The 20,733-nt window shown below is 54.1% G+C and overlaps 7 protein-coding genes across 7 annotated transcripts; 2 read left to right on the top strand and 5 right to left on the bottom strand.

Moving 5' to 3' along the window:
- Window positions 1-2,499: 2,499 nt before the first annotated feature.
- On the top strand, window positions 2,500-3,045 carry CGCS363_v009573 (uncharacterized protein; the record flags this gene model as incomplete). The annotated part of the gene is made up of 4 exons (XM_036641422.1): window positions 2,500-2,544; window positions 2,595-2,655; window positions 2,703-2,881; window positions 2,956-3,045. The coding sequence occupies 4 exons, from the start codon at window positions 2,500-2,502 to the stop codon at window positions 3,043-3,045; spliced, it is 375 nt and encodes a 124-aa protein (XP_036492842.1).
- A 1,543-nt stretch (window positions 3,046-4,588) lies between these two features.
- On the bottom strand, window positions 4,589-5,602 carry CGCS363_v009574 (Citramalyl-CoA lyase; the record flags this gene model as incomplete). Its single annotated transcript, XM_036641423.1, has 2 exons — window positions 4,589-5,505; window positions 5,557-5,602. The coding sequence occupies 2 exons, from the start codon at window positions 5,600-5,602 to the stop codon at window positions 4,589-4,591; spliced, it is 963 nt and encodes a 320-aa protein (XP_036492816.1).
- A 663-nt stretch (window positions 5,603-6,265) lies between these two features.
- On the top strand, window positions 6,266-7,216 carry TVP23 (Golgi apparatus membrane protein TVP23; the record flags this gene model as incomplete). The annotated part of the gene is made up of 4 exons (XM_036641424.1): window positions 6,266-6,371; window positions 6,443-6,488; window positions 6,672-6,955; window positions 7,059-7,216. The coding sequence occupies 4 exons, from the start codon at window positions 6,266-6,268 to the stop codon at window positions 7,214-7,216; spliced, it is 594 nt and encodes a 197-aa protein (XP_036492813.1).
- A 731-nt stretch (window positions 7,217-7,947) lies between these two features.
- Window positions 7,948-9,398, bottom strand: CGCS363_v009576 (uncharacterized protein; the record flags this gene model as incomplete). Its single annotated transcript, XM_036641425.1, has 2 exons — window positions 7,948-8,924; window positions 8,999-9,398. 2 exons carry the CDS (start codon window positions 9,396-9,398, stop codon window positions 7,948-7,950), a joined length of 1,377 nt encoding a protein of 458 aa, XP_036492839.1.
- A 3,351-nt stretch (window positions 9,399-12,749) lies between these two features.
- Window positions 12,750-16,592, bottom strand: CGCS363_v009577 (uncharacterized protein; the record flags this gene model as incomplete). The annotated part of the gene is made up of 2 exons (XM_036641426.1): window positions 12,750-14,105; window positions 14,160-16,592. The coding sequence occupies 2 exons, from the start codon at window positions 16,590-16,592 to the stop codon at window positions 12,750-12,752; spliced, it is 3,789 nt and encodes a 1,262-aa protein (XP_036492798.1).
- Window positions 16,593-17,912: 1,320 nt separating this feature from the next.
- utp23 (rRNA-processing protein utp23) lies at window positions 17,913-18,863 on the bottom strand (the record flags this gene model as incomplete). Its single annotated transcript, XM_036641427.1, has 2 exons — window positions 17,913-18,628; window positions 18,686-18,863. 2 exons carry the CDS (start codon window positions 18,861-18,863, stop codon window positions 17,913-17,915), a joined length of 894 nt encoding a protein of 297 aa, XP_036492727.1.
- Window positions 18,864-19,348: 485 nt separating this feature from the next.
- Window positions 19,349-20,642, bottom strand: CGCS363_v009579 (putative protein phosphatase 2C 80; the record flags this gene model as incomplete). Its single annotated transcript, XM_036641428.1, has 3 exons — window positions 19,349-19,404; window positions 19,460-20,139; window positions 20,188-20,642. 3 exons carry the CDS (start codon window positions 20,640-20,642, stop codon window positions 19,349-19,351), a joined length of 1,191 nt encoding a protein of 396 aa, XP_036492827.1.
- Window positions 20,643-20,733: the final 91 nt, after the last annotated feature.

Genomic DNA, 20,733 nt, shown 5'->3' on the forward strand with positions numbered 1-20,733 from the left:
GTCGTGACCGGACGAAGATGAAACCTGCTGCGCCTTCTTCACGGGCCCGCTGCCTTATCCACAGCCAAGGTTTTGTCTGCAAAAACAAAGAGCTTGGGCAACGTCGTTGGGTTGGCGACACATGTCCTAATGTGCTTCGATATCACTGCCCGTGCAAATGGTCTGCCTGGGGTAGCTCCTGCAGCCACGTGCGTCGTCACGGACGATGCGACCCTGCAAAAGGTATGCTGGGCTGATCTCGAGTGCCAATGGCCTTTAGCCGTCGCTTGAACCGAATGTTTGGAATCTCGAGATCACGACCGGAGCTGAGCTGAGCTGAGCCATACCGCAGGCCCAGATGTTGCAACTGAAATCCTCGTACGCGTACTTAGCAGACGTTCTTCATAAGATAATATCAGAACGAGTACTCGCGCCCGCATTCTTCCCAAGTCATGTGATTGCCATGTAGTTCTTGTCAACCAAGCTGCCATCATGAAATGAAGTTGGTGACAGAGACAGATGGACAGATTTGCCAGCCAATGTCGACTAGCTGTCGTGCACGGCTTTGAAACAGTTCGCGGCCAACGGCAAGCAACCCGCATTCGGGTGCGTGGTCAGCTGTCAAGCATCTGTCACGGCGGGACAAATCCGGTGTTCTCCATATCGAAGCCAAGTCGATGCTATCAATAGAAATCGGCCGGGTATTCGACGCAAGACGTGTTCCGTCCCTACCGGGGCTTGTCTTGGCATTCTGAGACAGCCGCAACTTGGGTGTGTTCGACGACATATCAAGTGAACCTCCCGATGGATGCCCTCTCGAATCAGGGCCTTTGGTAACGCGTCATATCGGCTAGGACCGCTGTGAGTCTTGTGGTTCTGCGCGGCAATTTCGGCGATGCGTCCTCAGAAGCCGCGTCTTCGAGGTTGCGTCGACGAAACGCTCGGCAGCCTGGAGACGCCCTATGTTCCTGGAGGGAGCGACGAATTTGCGGAGCCAAGAACGAGCATTATGTCGTGCGAAGAATTGACGCAATCGAGACAGGCTTTTGGAGCGCAACGCTTTGCTTTGGTCGTAAGGGACAATGGTAAGAGTAGATTGACCAACAGTCTTAAGAACTTCGCTAACATTAAAAATGGTTGCTATCGAGCTCGTTTAGACTTGCCTTCCGAGTTGGAGGCTCTTGCTCAGAAGAATCTTAGCGCTGCACAGCAGTTTTAGCGCCATGTTCAAATGTCTGGACCCCGTCGGCGGTGGGAACTGGCGGAAACTACTATGCAGTATTCGTGCCCGCTCTCTCTCAAAAATTTTGGCGCCAGCGGCACATCAGTGTACGGCGTGCTAGGGGTCCTCCCTCACTCACTTTCGGGTGCCGTCCGTGTATCTGAGCAACTCCCCCGCGCAGTGTCCACCTGCCAATCATTTCTGTGTAACCATTCAAGGAAGGTAATAGCACCCGCTCTGAAAGGTCGCGATGCAATCGTTTTTGTGTACGTTCGCAGCTGCGTCGATAGCGAGACGGGCCAGAGTTTGAGCACAAGAAGACAAAAATTGCAGAAGGTACGATTTCTGTTCAGCATCTTGCCGATGCCAAAACACAGTCATGCGTCTCGCTGGCTGCGTGGCACCTACTCGCGATGGGGAATGATCAAAGGCGATGGGATTCCTCAGCTGTACATTCCGGCGAGCGACTGTGCTCGGCTGGCTGGCTGGATCGCCAGCTACTCAATCTAGTCTGTTTTCCGTTTTCTTCATCTACTTCTGTCGCTCCAGCTATCTTGGTGCATGCATGCATGTTCGATACCATGAAACACCATTTCGAGAGAAACCACCGCAGCCATCGCAGGCATCGCGGAGACGAGGAACACCTTCGCCACGACCGATTTGAACCACGGGGACACGACTATACCGAACAGACGCATCAACGTAGTCAAGTACGACACAGGCGCTCTTTGTACTCCAACTCCAGTTGGAACGGGGACGGTTGGGACTCGAAAAACGACACAGGCAGTGACGCAAACCAGGGCTCTGGGATGATCGAGAATTGGCTTTCCAATATCAGTCGCAGAGGCGTAATTTCACCCAGAGCCGTCGATGCGCAAAATCAACAACAGAAGCCAATAGTGGCACATTCTCCAGGTTGGCGACCACACAACATTGATCTCGACAACTTGAGGCAAGGTCACAAACGGTCTCGGTCTCGAGACGGCTCGTTCATCGCGGACGCATCAAGAAGTCATACCCGAGCGTCCCCGCTGCGTGACAGACAACATGAGACAAGATTGCCATCTCAAGAACAATATCAGCACCAACACGTTGATCAGGTGCCCAAAAAGGCACATCTGCCGTCCTTTGGCAGTCCTTCGCCCGATTTCAAGAAGCGAGCGAGGCATAAAACTAGGGACGATCGGTACGAATCGAACAAAAGATCGCGGCAGCGGCAGCAAAAGTCACGCAAGGAAAGATGTGAGCAGTCGGAAGTCCCCCCGAAAAAGAAGGTTCTGTCATCGGGCAAAGACGTCATGGACAATTTCCGTTCTGAAGCGATACTCCAGGATAGGCTGACGGTAAGAACCATCTCCTTATACTGAACGAGCTTTGCTAACCGGGTGTCTAGCTACAACCTGATGTATCGCATGGTCTTTTTCAGAACGGCCGCATATCTACCCCCAATCCAGGTGCGTTCCTAGACATAGCTTTTTTGACCCATTCTGACCAGTCGTAGTGGGAGAGCTGGCGTACAACTCGATGACTGCCGTCGAAAATCCAATATCTCTAATATCCTCACGAGCACAGCACAATAAATCCCGGGCTAAGGAAAAGCAACGCCGAGGGCGGGAGGTAGACGAGATGGTGGCGTATTTTGGACACAAAGAAACACCGCCGAATGAACTCCTACCAGCCGTACCTATCGAAGCCCCTGTCAGCCCTGCACATAGAGGATTCGGCATGCACCCAAAGAGTGATCATTTGGACAGGCGACGTACGGCGGATCAAACATCTACGGAAACGTTCGAAAGAGGTCTAGCACTACGAGCAGGCGAAGCCCGACTGCAGCCGCAAAGTAGTGGATTCTTGTCAGCATTGATACCACGAGCCAGTAGCATGGCGACCAGCTATGTGTCATGGTCTACGAGCGAGCAAAGACAGCCATCGATGTCCCAAGCTCGTAATGGCAGGGACGCCAGTAGCACTCCAGAAACTATCCGGAACGGCCTGCAGGAGACAGGAGTATTCAATGGCACTGTAAAATCGATGAGCGGGAGAGAGATGAATGCGGTGCCAGCCGAGAAATCGAAAAGCCAAAAGCAACACTGCGTGGGCACAGGTGTGTCTGCCCGTCTGGGTCGCGATTCACACCAAGCGAGCCCTGTGCAATTACGGGGTATCATTCGATACCAAGACAAAGGCGTTATGACAGCGGCCGATCTTCCACCCGTGCCCAACGACCAGCTCGAGGTCAAGCCTGCAGAGTTGCCCTCTAATGGCCATAACAACGCTTTTGATGGTGGAGTTGGTTCAGTGAAAGGCAGCGTCAATACTCAGGAATTGCCTGCACCAATCGCGGCAGCCGACAACGCTGACCAGAACGGACAGGGAGTGTCAAACAGGCTCCCCCCAGATCAACGAAACGAACAGGGCCTGACAGCTGATCATGCTTCTGAACGAATGCCGGTCAACATCGTGCCAACAACAATGTCTACTCAAACATCATCGGCTGCAAAGCAGCCCCGGTTATATGTTTCTGTTCCGGACGACGACATTTGCGGGAATAGCAACGGCATGGAGGCCGTTGCTCCAGCCCCCGAAAGAGCAGGCGAGGCTCTCTGCAAACTATCTTCGACCATCGACGGACCTGCACGGAACTTAGAGTCAAGAGAAGCGGCACTTAGATCTCAACAGGCTCAACACTCTACGCCGCTCTCTGTCATAAGTGGTGCGCCAAGTCTATCCAAGACGGCATGTAAATCGAGCACTCTATGCGACGAAGTATTGAATCGGGACCATATCCCCGGCCCTTCAACCGCCTTGTACGACGAATATACTGAGTTCATGGGCGCTCAGCCGCGTATTCAATTTGGCAGCGGTGAAGAGGATGCTTTCCGTCCACCATTGCCTCTACTGCAAGAATCACGTTTTCGAGGCCATCGCCATGACCAAATAATGGGCTACAAGGACCATTCACGACGTATCGATACGCCGCTATCTCAGCCTCATGAGAGCTTGGCTGATTTCATTGCACGCGCCGAGCAGGATGCATTCGGAACCCGGTCTGAAGAAGGCGTGACGAATTCGTACCACGGAAGTGCATTGAATGGTAGACGTCTTGATATAAGGTACTCGAAGACACCTTACACCGAAAGCCCTCTTCCCGACGAACTTGCGGTCTCCGAAGGGCAGCCGGAACACTCGAGCTGGCACATTACAGACTCTGCAAACAACAACCTCAAGAGAACACAACGATTGCCAGTGGCCGGCTACAACAAAAGCTTCGAAATTGACTTTCTCTCAAGCAGAACACAGCTAAACGATGCGGACCAAGACGATGAGCTAGCAGAAGGGCGCGAGCTGTGGCCGCCAAACTTATTCTAGACCTCGAGCTAGCTCGGCCTACTCAGGCTGTTGATCCTTCCATTTGGATCGCAGACGAGCCACATCAAGGTCGCACTTTTCTGCTTTTGCAATGATAGCCTTTGCCTTCCCCGTCACCGGCGCATCGATCATCATACCGTCTAGAGTCCAAGCCCCGCGACCTGCGGCATTGGCTTTCTCGTCGGCGATGGCAATACGAACTGCCCATTCTACCTCCTTTTCGCCGGGAGCAAACATCTTTTGCACCAGCTCGACCTGGTTAGGGTGTATACATTGCTTTCCGTTGAATCCCATTGACTTTCCACCCAGAGACTCTTCTTCTAGCCTCTTCAAACCTTCGTCTCCCTTGTACGAAGTACAGACAAGATCAATGGCACTGGGTAGATCAGCGGCCTTGGCAGCAGTTACGATAGCAGATCTTGCGTAAAGAAACTCGGTAAGCGATGGTGTTCTGGTAAGCGAAAGGTCCAGAGCAAAGTCTTCGGCGGCAAATACCAATCCGCTGAGGTACGGAGATGCCTTGCAGATTTCGGCGAGGTTCATGACAGAGCGCGCAGATTCGATCAATGCGATAATTTTGACAGGGTTTTCCGAGCTGGCAGTGTGTCTCTCGGGAGCGACATGACGCAGCACATCGGTTACATACGTTAGGTCGGCGGCGGAGTTGACCTTGGGGACGACGATGGCATCGACATTGGGGAGAGATCCGAGAGTAGTAAGGTCGTCCAGCGCAAACTTGGTCTCCACAGCATTGATTCGAACGGCCAATTCGGATATGGAGGGCGGTCGACTTGTCTGGTTGGAGAGAAACGAGCGGAGTTGGCCCCTGGCCTGAGCTTTCAATGAGGGAGTCACGGAGTCCTCCAGGTCATATGTTACGTTGTCTGATTTGAGACTCAACGACTTGGTAAGCATCTTTTCCGATGAGGAAGGCACTGGAAAAACATCAGTTTATCAGATGATATGAGTGTTGCGAGTATATTAACCGTAGAGAAGCGCCCGCCGAATGATTGATGAGGACCTGGCAGCCATGATGGGTACCGTGGATGTAGTATTGGACTTAAGTGGACAAGCAAGAGCTTGGAACTTGATAGTGAATACAAAACAAAGGCTGACTTCCCAAATTAAGTAAAGTGTAGCTGGCGATGAGAATATTCAACACACAGTGAAGATACCTATGTAACCATTTACTACCCCTCTGAGCCGGCAGTTCGTAGTTGCTTTAAAGACAGCTCTCGGTAACTCGAACGCCGAGTGGTCCAGCCAAGTCGGCTATTTGGTCGCGAGTTGAGCTTCTGAGTCGGCACGGTTTCTGCCGCACTCGACCGCCCTTGGACCCTTGCAGCTGATGCCACTTCATTGGCCCGTGCAGCTCAACGTCACCCCTTGCGGAACAACTCAGCCTCCACGCACCGAACAGCTTACCGTAGCTTCAACGTGGTTTTGGGGGTGGACACGCAGTAGTGTAGCTGTCCACGCATGCGCCCGCGACAGCTGTGTGTACCGTGTTAGTTTCCAGAGGAGCAGGCATCCCTCTCTTCCCAATCCCTTACGTCCGAACCAAGAACAACGAAATCTCACGAAGCCACGACATGCGCACGAAGATAACGAAACCGAGAGTTTGATCGCATTCAATTCAGTCCACCAGCCTAACGTGTTATCGAAGTTCGTACTCGCGAAACAAAGTCGCCCGCGATGGAGTCGAACCAGCAGCAGCCGCAACAAGAGGCCCCCGGCTCCCTCAGCTGGCGGTTGAGCTCGCATCCCATCACCCTATTGACCTTTCTTGCATTTCGCATATGTACGTCTCGTCCAGTTTCAACGTGTTCTTCTGTTAGGAAAGATCGGCCAGCTGACAATGGCTCGTAACAGCAAGCGTCCTCGTGTACTTCCTCGGACTATGGATCATCAAGAGCATGTACGTTGTCGCATGGCCCTCTCTCTCCCTGTAACGAACACCCGAAGCGAACGTCCGAACCTGCATCCGGTCATGACCGAATGGCTATGGTGTTGGAGAATCGACCCGTTTACTTTCTCACGCATCGATCCTGCCTGACGTTGCATACGGCACTTTGAACAATTGCTCACAGTCTCACCATAGGATCATGATCTTCATCATTACTATTCTCCTCCTCGCCGCCGACTTCTATTATCTCAAGAACATTGCTGGTCGTAGACTCGTAGGACTGCGCTGGTGGAATGAGGTGGATCCCCAAACGGGCGACTCGCAATGGGTGTTCGAGAGCAGCGAGCCAGGAACGAAGACCGTCAACCCCACCGACAGCCGCTTCTTCTGGCTCGCTCTCTATGTACAGCCGCTACTCTGGGTTCTTCTCGCCATATTTGCGCTGGTCAGACTGCAGTTCTTGTGGTTGCCGCTGGTTGGTAAGTTCTACCTGCAGACCCCTTGACCTCAGCTCCTCTCCCAGATTTTGAGTCCAAGGAGAGGCTTCGCAGACCCTGATTTGCTTACTTCTCTGTATTACAGTCATCGCTCTCGTCCTGACCATCATGAACGCCATGGCCTTCTCCCGTTGCGACAAGTTCAGCCACGCTTCTAACATTGCTGGAAGCGCCCTGTACTCTGGTGGTCTGGCTGGGAGCATTGCATCCAATATGGTGGGCCGGCTGTTCAGCCGAAGTTAAGTGGGCGTGCCCTTGAGACGACTGCGTTGGGCTTTGGAGCACGCCAGGAGAGAGCGTACCACGTCAAGAAGGATCCGATCAACGGAGGAACGTTGCTGGTCCTTGAAGGCCGCAAAAGGGAGAGAAGGGCTCCGTCGCCTTCGGCGTGAGGCTGGTGGGAGCAGACAACTTTCGATATGCTATACCCAACTGTACACTAGACATGTAAGCATGACCCGGGTTTTTGAACGACTTATTTTTGGCAAGTGGCAGATATTCTTGTGCTGGTCATTAGGGGTCTGTCTCAGTGAACAAAGTGAAACCACGTGGTGAAAAACTCAATTGCAGGCTCAACTACAAATAATACTGCAATCACACAACGGTAAACGGCCTGGCAAACACTTCAAGCATCTTTAATCTGCGGCGGGAACCCTTTTTATCTACTTATCCCCCCCACTCCACACACCTCAGATCATCCTCTCATACGCGACCACGACGACGACAGGTCAACTTCCGACCGCGGCCTGGGTATCGGCACCCTCTTGGGCAAATGCTTAGCCCGCGTGCCCTTAGACGAAAACGAATGGTTTAATGTAGATTAACAGTGGCTGAATCGCAAAAACGCCCATCAAGAAGGAAAAGATCAACAGGTAAATAGCCACACTACAAGATATTCGTGTCAAATATTATGCAACAAGAAAAACCGCACTTTTGGGTGTCTGCGATCTAGATTTACGAGGGCCCTACCACGACTACCGGCGCTGCCCCTGACCGCCGCTCTGGCCAGCTTGCTCAATCGCCGCGTCCAGCGCTCGCTCTTCCTCTTCCAACCGCCTGATCTCATCTTCTGTCATGCCGTCTTCGATGAGATGTGAGACGTTGGAGTTGACGTTGGGAGTGGACGATCTAGCTCCGTCGCGGTTGACGTTTTCGAGTGAGCGTGAGGCGATTGGCGTGTGCTCCTCCTCGCTGTACGGCGGCGCAAACGAACGGCGCTCTGTCGGGCTTGTGCCGGAGGCAGGGGGAACTGCTGCTGCGGCGGCTGCTGGTACTGTCGCGTCATGCTCGGGCTCGGTGAGGTGGCGCTGCGATTGCTGCATTTCTTGTTGCTGATGACCGTCGTCTGAGTACGGGGAATGAGGGGATTCGGTGACGCGGGCGTGATTCTCCTTGTCGGCGAGGAACTCGTGGGGGTCGGAGCCGTATCCTCCATTGTGAACATTGTTTGCGCCGCGGCGGCGGCGACGCAGGAGGAACCAGAGCAGGAACGCAATCAGAGCGACGCCGAGAATTGAGCCGATTACGATGCCGGCTATGGCACCGGCGGAGAGACCACCACCGCCCCCGGAACTGGAGCTAGAGTTTGATGAGCCTGCGCCTGGAGAGGTCGTCGATGAGGGAGCGGATGTTGCGGTGGAAGTCGACGTAATCGAAGAGCTCACCCCGGTGGTTGTCCTCGGAGCCCATTCAGAACCACTGTCAATATCCTGGCCGGCAGATTCTGCGTCGCTGGTAATCTTGGACAAGATGTTTTCCTTAGTCTCCGCATACCCCTGATCAATCTTTGAGCCATTGTACACTGTGAAAACACCGCTCTGGGTATATCCAGTGCCGGTGCCATCGTTTCTGGACCATCCGAGAACGAGATACATCTCTTTCTTCAGGTAGGCAGAAACTGCCGTGTCATTCACCGGCAGTGTAAGTCCTCCTCCGGCTGTCAAAAACTCGACTACCACGCGCAAGGGTTAGCACAGCTCAGATCAGTCAAACAACATGCAATCTCGGCATTTGAATGTTGCTTACATTCTGGGGATTCGCGCTTGGCGTAGACGTCACGCGACGAGGCAAACAAGCCTACGCGTGGCATACCGGACGATACATTTGGGTTTTGGACAAATTTGATCGTTCCGACAGGACCTTTATCGTCACCCTGGCGGCCCTGCCATGTTGCGTTGACGACCGTGACGTAGTTGCTGTCAATATTCCACTTCACGTCATGGGGGTTGTCCCAAGCCATGATCACCCTGTCGACCGATCCCAGTGTACCTGTATCAACCGCGATGGTTGGGCTCTTGACACCGGTGCCCTCGTCCCGTTCAGGCCTCGTTGTCGTTTCGTAGAACGGTGTATTCCCCTTCTCCCCTAGAGACAGGGTGTTGCTGTCTTCGTCTTCATTATCGAATAAGCCCGACGGGAGGGACATGATTGTATTCCTCGCAGACTCCCAGCCCAGAAGTTCCGAATTAAGGGTTTTTACGTAGTCGTCTCTCGAGTCGAGTTTTCGGTCAAGATTCGATGTCGGTGATGCTCGTGTAAGTCGGTGGTTCCACACCCGTATGCCAGTCCACTACCCAAAACCGTCTGTCGAAATCCAAATTCGGGTTGTCGTACCAAAAAGCCTTCGAACAGTGAGAGTAGAAGCAAAATAATCGAGAGGGAAGAAATTTGGGAGGAAGGAAGCAGGCTACGGGGGGTGGAGGATGTGATTAGGTAGGAAAGCAGAATAGCAACCCCCGGTTGGTGTAAGACGGCAGTGAGCAGGATGGAATTGGGCAGACAGGGGATGGAGGGGGAACGACAGGCACTAAGAAAAAGCCGACCAGGGTAAGGCACGTTGGGACCTTCGAGCTCAAGGAGCAGTCGGTCTCACGGGGCGGCTTCGCTTTTGTTGGTTAGGTCGGAAAATGGGTTCAGGTTTCTCTGTGTGGTGTTGCTGACGGCGCGGCGCTCTGCGAGACGTCCAGCTGGAGACGCCCCGTTGGGTGTTGGTGTTTGGTGACCGGGGTCTCTTTCTCTCCCGACTGGGATCTACCACGCCAGCTGCAGCAAGCCACGCGCCAAGGCTGCGCCGCGCAAAGAAATGTCGAAGGATCCGCGGGTCTGTCTCTCTGGTCTTTTCTTGCCAAGGGCCCTGCTCCAACGGCTTTTCCTCGCGGGCGATTGGCTCCCGGAAACCGCACCTTTCTTGCGTGCGTCCTTGATCAAGTGAGGCGCTGTCGATTCCCTCGGGACCTAGTCTTCAAGCAGCTTTGCCAAGTATGTCCGGCGAGCTGACGTTTCTGTCGTTTCTCGAGATGGTTGTTCAGATTCACAAATAAGGCAGGACTCGGACTCCAGGAACGATGATTATGGTGACGGTGAGATAGACAAGCAGCTTTCGCACTCGGACGTGGACGGGAGGGTTATTGATAGATACCTTGGTGCAAACCCAAGGAATCAATGTCGGTGGAAACTCTGATCAAAGAGTGCCTAGCTAGCTCTTCAGAAAGATAGCAAACAAAAATGATGCCTGCTCTTTTGATGAAGTCTCCCCACCGTGCCATCCATCCTCTCCCAGGGTTACGAATCCCCGGCCCCTCGTTAAGCTCCCCTTTCACCATTCCCGCGCATCTGACCCCCTCACTTCCTCCCTTGGCTTACCTGACAGGTCTCTGAATCAGAGACGCAGAGCTTGTAATCCCGGGATCGGCAGATGGCTCCGTTACACCGCGTCAGCGACAGGTCGGAATCTGCTTCTCCACGAAAGGCGGTTTTCGTGCAAATGATTTAACGAGACAACAAGCCCATCACGCTTAACCCCCCAGCAGCAGAAGGGAACGGACACTGTCGGACTCGAGACGTACACCGGAAGGAATGGAGCAACAAGCATCGCGCCCAATGAGTTCCAAAGTCCATAAAAGAGTGGAAGAGCAAGTGTGTAAGGCTGGAGAAAAGCGGGACCCGCTAACCACCACCAAGCTCTTAGCGCGGTCATGGTCCCCAATCCCCAGCCCCACCGTCAGCAACGAGCTGGCCAATGGAACGTGGCTCAGGTGCTGCTATTAATGAATCTCTCGACAAAGCCAACTCGTCGACCGTCCCTCCCTTCGCCTCTCCCCTGCAGCGACAAGCACTTTCGGTGTAGCAGCAAAAGCAACAGCAGCAGCAGAAGCCGGCAGTGGCCAATCGACAGCAACCAAGAAAGCATCACTTGGAGCGAGAGAGTAAGAAGAATGAGAAGAGAGCGTGACATACCCCTAACACAACCGTCAACGGCCTAGCGTAGCAGCGCTAGTGCCGCTGCGGCTGATGTTGGAGGCTTGCATTAGCACGGGGGCATCGCCCACCTCACAACCTTTTTCTCTCTCCCTTGTTGTTGTTACCTGTGGTTAGCCTGGAGGCGCTGTTTGCTGCTTATCTGCTCCTGGACAATGTTTGCTGCTTATTTGCTCTGCTCCGCCCGAACCCGAAACCCAAGTCGCCAAATCTCCGGCTCTCTGACTGGTTCGGCTGGGGTTTGAGAAGAAGGATTGGCAGCCGATCATGCTCCAGCGCACGAAGCTTCCAGCGAAAACCGATTGGCAAGGGGGTACGTAGGCTGGAAATAAGCTAAATGCGAGGGAATGGGAAGTGTTTTGGCAAGCTTCTCCGAGCAGTCAAGTTTCAAGCCCTTGAGGCCGATATGTTCGTCCCTGCTTTTAGATTGAAGTTGAGATGATGTATGAACAAACAGCCGGAAACCACTCGTACAGATGAACTTTGATTTCTGACATCAGTCCAGGCGCAAAAGTCATCTAGACTTGAAATGAACCGACTCTTCATTGCTGTCCTCCTGAAGTATGTAATCTACTGGCAGTGCCGTCCGTCCGTTCCTTCTCTGCTGCCTGTCGATCAATGACCCCACCACCCCCGGCCGGCGTCGAGGTCTGCCTGATCCAATGCGACCCGACCATGTCATCAACCGGGGCCGCAGCGGCAACCCCCAACACCCAAAAAACCTTCCAACGTCGACACCAACAGAGAAAACCCCCCCACATATCCGGGCGACTCGCTCATCTCATTCTCGCTATCGCCAAATGGTCCTCCCCTTCCTTCGGCGCGCGTCTAATGTCGGTTTGTAGTGCCCACCTCATGCCATCCTGCAGGTTAGCGGACCTCTCCTGCCGCAATAGGGCCTCAAACTCCGCTCTTTTGAAGGAGCAGCAAGTTCCAAAACTCGGAGTTCCCAGACTGACCAACCATGGATTTCTGCTGTCTCCGTTCCCCTGCAGACCGCAAATTAAAGTGATAAACTTCTCTTCTTCGATGAGAGAATCTAGTTGATGGGAGGGCACTGGCAAAGGACAACTCAACAACAGACCAGTGTTTGTTCTTTCTCAGACAATGATGTACCTGTGTTGTCTCGGTCTTTCAGGCTTAGTCTTCACAACCTGGCACAGCATGCGTGACATCCCTTGGTGACCGACCTTACGTGCACAATCGCTTCATCATCACAGATACGTAAGGAGGCTAAGACGGTGCGACTCTCACAATTGGTTCAGCGGGAATCATCTCCCATCTTGTGCGATTACTCTGCGTCATTGCAAGCGAATTATGTACGCGAATGTTCTACAGTTTGTAGTTTAACCCAACGCTTGACCCAAAAAACACACTCCAGTCGTACAATAGCAACAACCCCCGTAGGTCAGCTGGCTGCATTATCGTTTGTGTTGTTGTCGGTCTACTAAAGCCATACGCCTTGTCGAGGTAACACGCCGTGGCATTTTTGAAAGGCCAACTTGCGCTCGTCTCCTCGTTATGCAAAAGTCATGGAAATGTCCTTCTCCTTGCCAAAATCATCATCATCATCAATGTCAGCCCACGGGTTGCTGGCGATGGTCGGCACCGACTGCGTAGTCTTCATCTCTGGCCGAGTTGGCGGAGGATCATCTTTCGGTGGAGGTCGTGGCGCTGGCGGAGGATCATGGAACGAGTCGTCAAATGTCATCTGAATATCCTCTTGTGGCGAGAGAGCTGCGTGATATGGGGACGGGGCGCGCTGCGTTGCTGGGAAGGTTTGACTCGAGTGGAAGGTCGGCGTCCGCTCTGGCGTATAGCCATAGGAGCCGGAAGTTTCGTACGACGCTCGGCCTGGCACGGCATATGCGCTCTTCGTCTCCCGCAAGCTGTCTCGTGGGTTCAGGGACGAATTTGAAGAGTTAAGGTCCAGCTTCATCGGTGGTAGAGTCGATTTGAGCTCCTTCACTTGAAACTCTTCTGGATCTTCGGCCGGCTTATTCTTTTCCTTGGCCACCTCGGCTCGGATTGCGTCGATATCAAAGAGCACACCATGGTTGTTGCCCTCCTTGTCTTCTGTTCTCGAGGGTGTTTGCTTACCCTCCTTCGCCATGTCCTCATATATCTCCCACTTTTCCTTGTCGGCCTTCTTTCCTCGTCCGAATAGCGAGAATCTGCTCTTCTTCTTTTGGCCCTCCTTTTCAAGTTCCTTGCGCGCTTCTTCGATCTCATTAATAAGCTCACGTTGACGTTCCTGGTGGTTCTCCGGGTCCGGGTCCTCGATTTCGGTAAACTCGTCGCTCTCCACCAGCCAACCACACTCTCGAAGGAGACGAGGCATAGCCTGTCGGTACTCCATGTGGCCCTTGACGATTTCCGTGACGTCAAAGTTCTCGATAAACGGAACTTCCTCAATCTTGGCCAAGCCGGCAACCTTTCTAGGGCCGCCGCTGGTCAGTCTGAACAAGTACGCAAGGATCCAGTCGTTGGTGCTGTATCCATTCACAAATCTGCCTGGTACGACCGTTCGCGCTCGCAGCCATTCGTCCTTCTTGATGATCAGAGGCGAACCAAAAAGGTAGACATTCTGAACGAGGCCGTACGCGCCCTTTCTGGCCAACTCCAAGAGGCAGGAGAAAATCACACGTGCGCCAAGTGAGTACCCGACAAGCGTAATCGGGCGGGTTCCCAGGTTTCTGTCAATCAGTGAGTCTGCAAGGATCAGGCCGGCAGCCCAAGCTCTGTCCTGAGAGACACTCCACGGGTTGTCAATCAGATAGGAAAGCTTGGTCAAGACGACCGGCAAAGACAAGGCAGCCATCAGACTCGTGAGAATAGTGCTGGCCAGAACTTGCTGAAGACCTTGGGTGAGAGCCTGGCTGGTGTGAGTATTCGTTCGTCTTCACGTTTACAAAGTGACCAATCTTACCTCTGTGGCAAGAATGTTGATGGTGTCACCCATACTTCTCAACATCTCTGGTTCCCAGAAGACGGAGTAGATGTCGCCCATGATGGGGTCAACAGTGCTGAAGGGCAGGCGAACGTCATCGACCTTGCCCGTCATCCATCCAGCCACAGTGACAATCAGGTTGACACGCTTGTTGTTGTGCAAAGGCCGGTACTCAAAAGTCTTGACCGCGCCAGTTCTCCGATTCGCTGCTCGGCCTCCAATAACACTTCCTGAAGCGGCCGCACTGGACGTGATGATAGCAGCGCCACCGACGCCGCCGAGGAAAGTGCCAGTTCCCGTCACTCCCAATGTCGTGAAACCGGCTGCTAGACCGGCTCCGATGACGGGCGCAAGCAGACCTGCGGACAGACCGATGACCAAGCCGCCTCCGACTGTGGCCAAGCCCATCATGACGTATCGTTTCTTAAGAGCCTGCTTTCTCCTGTGCTCCATATGCTCGTCCTCGTTCCAATTTTCCTTCTCGGCTGCCTGCTGCATTTCCAAAGCGTCCGTTACTTTCTTCTCGAACTTCCTAACATCCAACCAGTCAATCTGGAGGCTTTGTCCAACACGCTCCAAGAGGATTCTGGAACGACAGTCATAAACCGAATCCGCAATTAAAAGAAGGAACAAATCACACAACACCGTCCAGCGAAGATCGATGTCGATGTTGGCTGATGTTGACAGCTGCGCCGGAGTTTTCACAGCGGGGAGCTCTTCTCCCTCATGGGTCTCATACGGCGGGGGCGCCTCGGCAGGCTTCTCATCCTCGGGCGGGGCCGGCGAGCTGGGTGGTAGTGGTGTCCGCGGGGACGCTGTGCGTGGTGATGACACGGACAGCGAAGAGCGTGACTCTTCCGCCATTGGGTTCTTCACCCTGGCGTTGGCCATCAGCAATGGCGTCAAGTCAGAGGGGACGACACCGTGGTCGCTTAGCTGCTCGACCATAATTTGCTCCTGGGAGCTGATGTCCATATGGGTATAAAGACGGATCATCATCTTCTGTCCCCACATCTTGGTTGCTTCAGCTGACATGTTGACTTCCTTCTTCGTTCCCCTGGTATGCTCGATGCTCTCGGCTTCCTTGACCATGTGATGAATTTCCAGTCTGGTAAGTCCAACATATGCTATCCTCTGCCCTTCGGTCAAGAGGTCCTTGGTCGCCTGCATCTGAGAAACGGCGTCTCGCGCTTCCTCGTCGTCCTCTGTCATTGCCGTGCTCTTCACGTCTTTGAAAAGATACTGCGTGTTGTCGTCCATGCTCGTTGCCGATTCCGCATCGTCGTCCATAATTACTCGAGTATATCCCTTGCCAGCTCCCCCGAGCCCGCCGTAGCCGTATTTCTCGTTGTCCACGTCTTCCGTGTACTCCTTGGCAACAAGCCTATTGTCTTCGTCGTAAATATCGTAGGGTGCAAATGCCGGCATCTCCTGCCATTCGCCATCGTCATCGTCTTTCTCTTCCTCTTTGTCTGCCGTCAACTGCTGATGAGAGAATTCAGACATGACAACGTTGCTAGCGGTGCTCGTATCTCTGGTATGGGTGCCTCCTGCTGCCTTTGGTTGGGGCTGGTCTGCCTTGTCGACGAGCTTCACGGGTGAATCAGGCCGCTCGTCCTTTGCCTTGGTCTCCCTTGTCGCCTGCATTTCCTTTGCATCCTCCTTCTTGGCATCGGCAACGCCGTTCGTCGGCACACTGTTGTCTTTGGTTTCAACATTGGCAACGGCGGCCGGGGCAGATGCATCATCAGTGGCCGGCTGTGTTGGACTTGATGATTTTGTTTCGCTGGGCGTAGTCGCAGTGCCTGTGTCCTTTTGGTCCACCTTCTCTTCCGCGCTCTCGTCGCCATTGATTGTCGCAACGCTTTCTTTGACATCTCCTCTGTCTGCATCTGCAGCAATTTTGTCTTTGATTTCGTCCTTGTCCAGGTTCGAGGTTACCGGGGTCGACGGAGTGTTCGAGTTGTTGCCAGACGCAGCGGCAGTGGCCGGCTGCTCGGATTGCGCGTCTCTGAAGTCGTCCTCGCTGTCTGATTCTGCGCCGTTGCTGTTTGGTTTCTTGTCGCCGTTGACTTTCGTGTCAGAGTGAGCATCGTTGGCGTCTAGCTCCTTTTCGATCTTTGAAGGTTCGGGATCAGGGTGTTTCGGTTCGGACTGAGCATCGGTCGTCTCATCGTCGTCTTCGGGGGGTGGAGGTACATATCGTCTGATGGGTAGACCAAAATCATCGAATTCAGGCTTGTCGGCCATTGTTGTTGCAGCGGGAGTTGGCTTTTGTGCGGTTACATCTGATGCAGGAGAGCCATTTGGTTTCTGGGCTGACTCCTCCATGTCGGCAGCAGCGGTGGTGGTGGTGGTGGCGATCGTCGGTGAGGGGTTATTAGTGGTGGCAGACTCGCCTGAGCCCGCCATGATGAAAGGATATTTCGTCCCTTAGGCAAGCATGCGAGCCGTGTCGAAGCCAGAATGATAGCAAATCCAGGGGTGGCAGCTATTGTGTGTTTTTTTCCCTTTGTGTTTCGGGAAGTTGGGAAACGAATGGGTCGAGGTTGGGGGGAGGGGGGCGTTTGGCGTTTGACCGGGCAGGGTTCCGTAAGGAGACGCGCAATGAGCCACTGGTGTAGAGCTGACTATTCGTTCCTTAGCGGTTCGCGATTACGATTAATACCTTAGGTGGGTGCTAGTGCTAGGATGGAGGTGGTGCTGCTGCAGATATGTCGACGCGCACAATGCGGGCGCCCACGGTTGTTTGCTGCAAGTTGACGTGCTGGCTGAAGACCCTTTCCGGCTCTCTACGTGTGGTTGGCCTCAGGGGAAAAAAGACACTTGAGGAACAATCCACGTGTGAGTGGTTTTTCCTTTTGTTTGGCTGGCCGGGTGGTTCTTCGAGGGGAGGGGCCTGCCGGACTTGAAAGGGATGGAGGATGGTTGAATGGAAGATTCCCAGGCTGCAACTGCGAGCGAAACTGACCCTGGAGAGGGAGATCAAATTCCCCATGACGATCCGCTACAGTGGCATTCCAGTGGGGCCGGCCAACGAAGCCATGCGCGCGACCTCACGCTTGTGACGGGAAACGGGAGGCTTTGGAGGGGGCAGGCGGGGGTGCAATCTCCAATCGGTCGCCTGCACCGCCCTGCAATTCTCTGTCATCGGGGGACTGTGCTCGCTGCTGTCAGCCCGATGAGGCACACCGCCAACACACCAACACAGTGATCGTTTCAGTGGCCCAGAGCTCTGACCGCTGCCCAGTCCTGCCGCCCCTCCCGGGGCCTTTGCGATGCTGGCCAACTGACGACATTGGCTGCATGTCATCATGGGCACTCCTGGCTGCTGAGAGGCTTCGGGGAAATGTCTTTTGATTTGACTCTTCGGATTCGACTTTGCGGGATGACATTGCCGACTAGCTGCTCCTGGTGGATTATCCAGTTGGCTTAGGGTTGCATAGTGACAACTCACGAGGATGATACGAGAGAAGAGCGAAGCATCCGTCTCCCAAAGATTGATCGACAGGATGGAAGTCAAGAATGCCACCTAACGGCTCGACTCACTCAACGGGGAGTCAGTGTCAGTTCAAGAAAAGATAAGGGGGCTCAGCAAGGCACGTGGCCCCTGACAAGTCGTATACGAAGCTTTGTCGTAGGAATCTCCCATTAATTGGTATCTAATAACTTTTATTGTTGCAACATTCCAATGCAGTGTCCCCAAACGCCCTTGTAATGCTTCTTGGATCTTTACGGGCTTCCAACAGCTTGCTCTGCCGACCCTTCGCCTTGAGGCGCCGACTCACCCGCCCCAGCACCGGCCTTGTGTCTCCTCTTGCGCTTCTTCTTCGAAGGCCCGTCTCCCTCACCTCCTTCTCCTGCTGCCGCGGACTTGACATCGCCCTTTGGTTTTTTCTCGCCCTCCTCCTGGGCCTTCTTCGACTTTTTGACAGCCAACGGGTTGGGTCCCTTGGGTCCTCTCTTCTTGGCCTTCTTCTTCTCCGCCTTCCCATCAGCCGACGCGACATCATCTTCCTGGCCTTCGTTCTCGCTCTCGGCGTCGTTGTCGTCGTGTTCGCGCTTTCTCTTTTTCTCGGGCCTGACCAGTCCGTCGCGGAACTTGCTCCGCTCCTCTTTGGTCCTGATTTCCTGGCTCTCCGTCGCCATGGGCTCAAGGATCATGACTGAGCGCTTGATGTAGATCTGAGGAACGCCGGGAATCTCGCGGAGCATGCGGCGGACATCCGCCGACTGGCTGGCGACACAGTATCGATGCTTGTTGACGAGGTTGTCCTTGGGGTCGACGACAGCCTTAAGACACTCCATTGTACCGAGCGGTTCGGGGTAGTCTTCCGGAAGGTGGCCGCATCGTCTGCGCTCGAGGGTCTTCGCGAAATCGATAATCTTGTTCATCTCGGGCTCGCTCTTGCGAAGGTACAGCTTGCGAATCTCGCATTGCGTGATCACTGCAATGTCATTGTCAGCATAGAGAATAGAACAAGATCGTAGAGACGGTCACTCACTTGGCTTGACTTTGCCATGCAGCGTCCGTTCGAGTCCAGCGAGCAGATCGTACTTAAAGTTGTGGCAGTCGACCACCATCTCAGCGTCAACGAGACATTGATAAGGCTCACGGAATCCCCAGGTCAGCGCATACTGGTTCATAAGCTTGCGATACTGCTTGCTACGTTTTCCGCGCATTTTGTCGTCGTTGATGCCTCGTCGTAATTGGGTAAGTTGACTGAAGACCGACCGACGTCCTGGTTCTGTTGCCCGGGATGCTGAAAGGGAAAAAAAAAGTTGCGCTGGGATATGATAAGATAAGCGATAAGATGGGACCCAGCTCGAACCCAAGCATGCCCGGCCACTAAGGTTTACCCCACCGACTCCCAGCATACGGTGTATTGCGCGCGAACCAAGCACAGCAACGGACGTCCACATCGGCAAACATCGTAGATTGGGTCTTTGATTTTTGACATGTGTGAACTTTGTTCCATTTGGTGATGGTAATTATCCGATGCAACTAAACTCAGAAAGCCGAAAAACGCCGAATTTCCCCAAGAAGCCCACTGTCATCCAACCCCCAGACAGGACATATGCCAAATTATTGTGAACTTGCCCTTGCGAAGCATTCCCCATGCAGCTCTATTCCCAGATGCGCTCGTTTCGTAGTACCGTCCTTGCTCTCATGCTTCGTGTCTCCTGACCAGCGCGGCGACGACGCTGATGTCGTCTAGTTTGCCTATGGTTGTCAATTAGGCGCTGGGAGCACGGAACAATGCTCGGGGGTAACTCACCTCCTTCGGTTGGCAGGCCCTCCTCGATCGCGTGCTCCATGAAGGGGCTTTCGGCGAATGGGTCGGTCGCAATCTTCTTTGCAGCAGCCACCAGCTCCTCAGCAGCAAGCTTCATGCCTCCGTTCGCGCCGCCTGTGCGGTCGCCCTCCACTCTGTCCGCTCCGGCCTCTCCATTTTCCCAGCGTTGTATGCTGTTCTGAATGCTGTCGATAATTTCGTGCTCCCAGAGGTTGTCGATGACACCGTCGGACATGGCAAGAACCACGTCGCCCTCTTGGATCTCCACCACATCCATGACAGCATTTTTCTCCGGTGTATCGGGGCTGTTCGTCCCAAGTTGCCGAGGGCAATCGAACCAGTGCCACTGCTCCTTTGTCTTGTAGACAACCTTCTCATGCCGCGGCCGCAGAATCATGACTTGACAGTCACCCAGGTTGGTCACATACACCTGGGGGACTGGCTTGCTGCCATCCAGTGTCTTATAATGCAGTAGCGCCCCGCTCGCAGTTGTTGTTCCTTGCCAGTCATTCGGGTCCGATGTCGCTCTCAGCGTCTGCTCGTATGCCGTCTGGAGATATGCCACCGGGTTAGGGGTGAAAGCTCCTCCTTCGGAACCGTGATTTGCAGCATCTTGCTGTATGGCGGTTGCCCAGTAGTGAAGAATCAAGCGCGACCACAGCCTGAGCTAGGGTCAGCTGTTGTATCGGCAAAGAGGCACCATAACCTACCCTGCGTGACCCCTCGGGCGGGTCGACCAAGCGCCGACGCCATCGTTCGCACATATGAAGTTGTCGCTCGCGAAGACAGCATCGTCACCATTTGTCTGTCCAAGAATGATCTGTCCGTCGACTCTCGCGCGCCGATCACGGCTTCGGTGGTGGGTGCTGAGGGGGTCGGAGAAGGAGCCGGACGGAGGAGACAGGAAGGGCGGCGGAAAGGGCCTCGGAGCTCTCTTCGCGAAGAGCGACACACCGGTCTCGAAGCGGAAGGGTTGCGGTGGTTGATTCTGGTGATGGGCATCGTTCGCAAGCGGCGTCGAGGTCGACAGAGGGCGGAGCGAAGTGTTAACGAGAGTCGGGTGCGGCCATGGTGCGCTTCGAGGGCTTGGAGAAGTTCGAGGCACCCTCGGCGGCCGCGCTGTGAAGGGTTTCGTCGCCGACAAGGGCCCAGGTAGCCTCCTCATTCCCACTATGAGGCAGATCAGGCGCCTTTTGCGATGTTGGATCGCAACTCTCCTGGATAGTTGGGCCTGGAGCCGTTATCTTTGGCGCTGG

Source organism: Colletotrichum siamense (assembly GCF_013390195.1).
Source record: "Colletotrichum siamense strain Cg363 chromosome Unknown KSG_Cg363_contig06, whole genome shotgun sequence".
NCBI lineage: Eukaryota > Fungi > Ascomycota > Sordariomycetes > Glomerellales > Glomerellaceae > Colletotrichum > Colletotrichum siamense.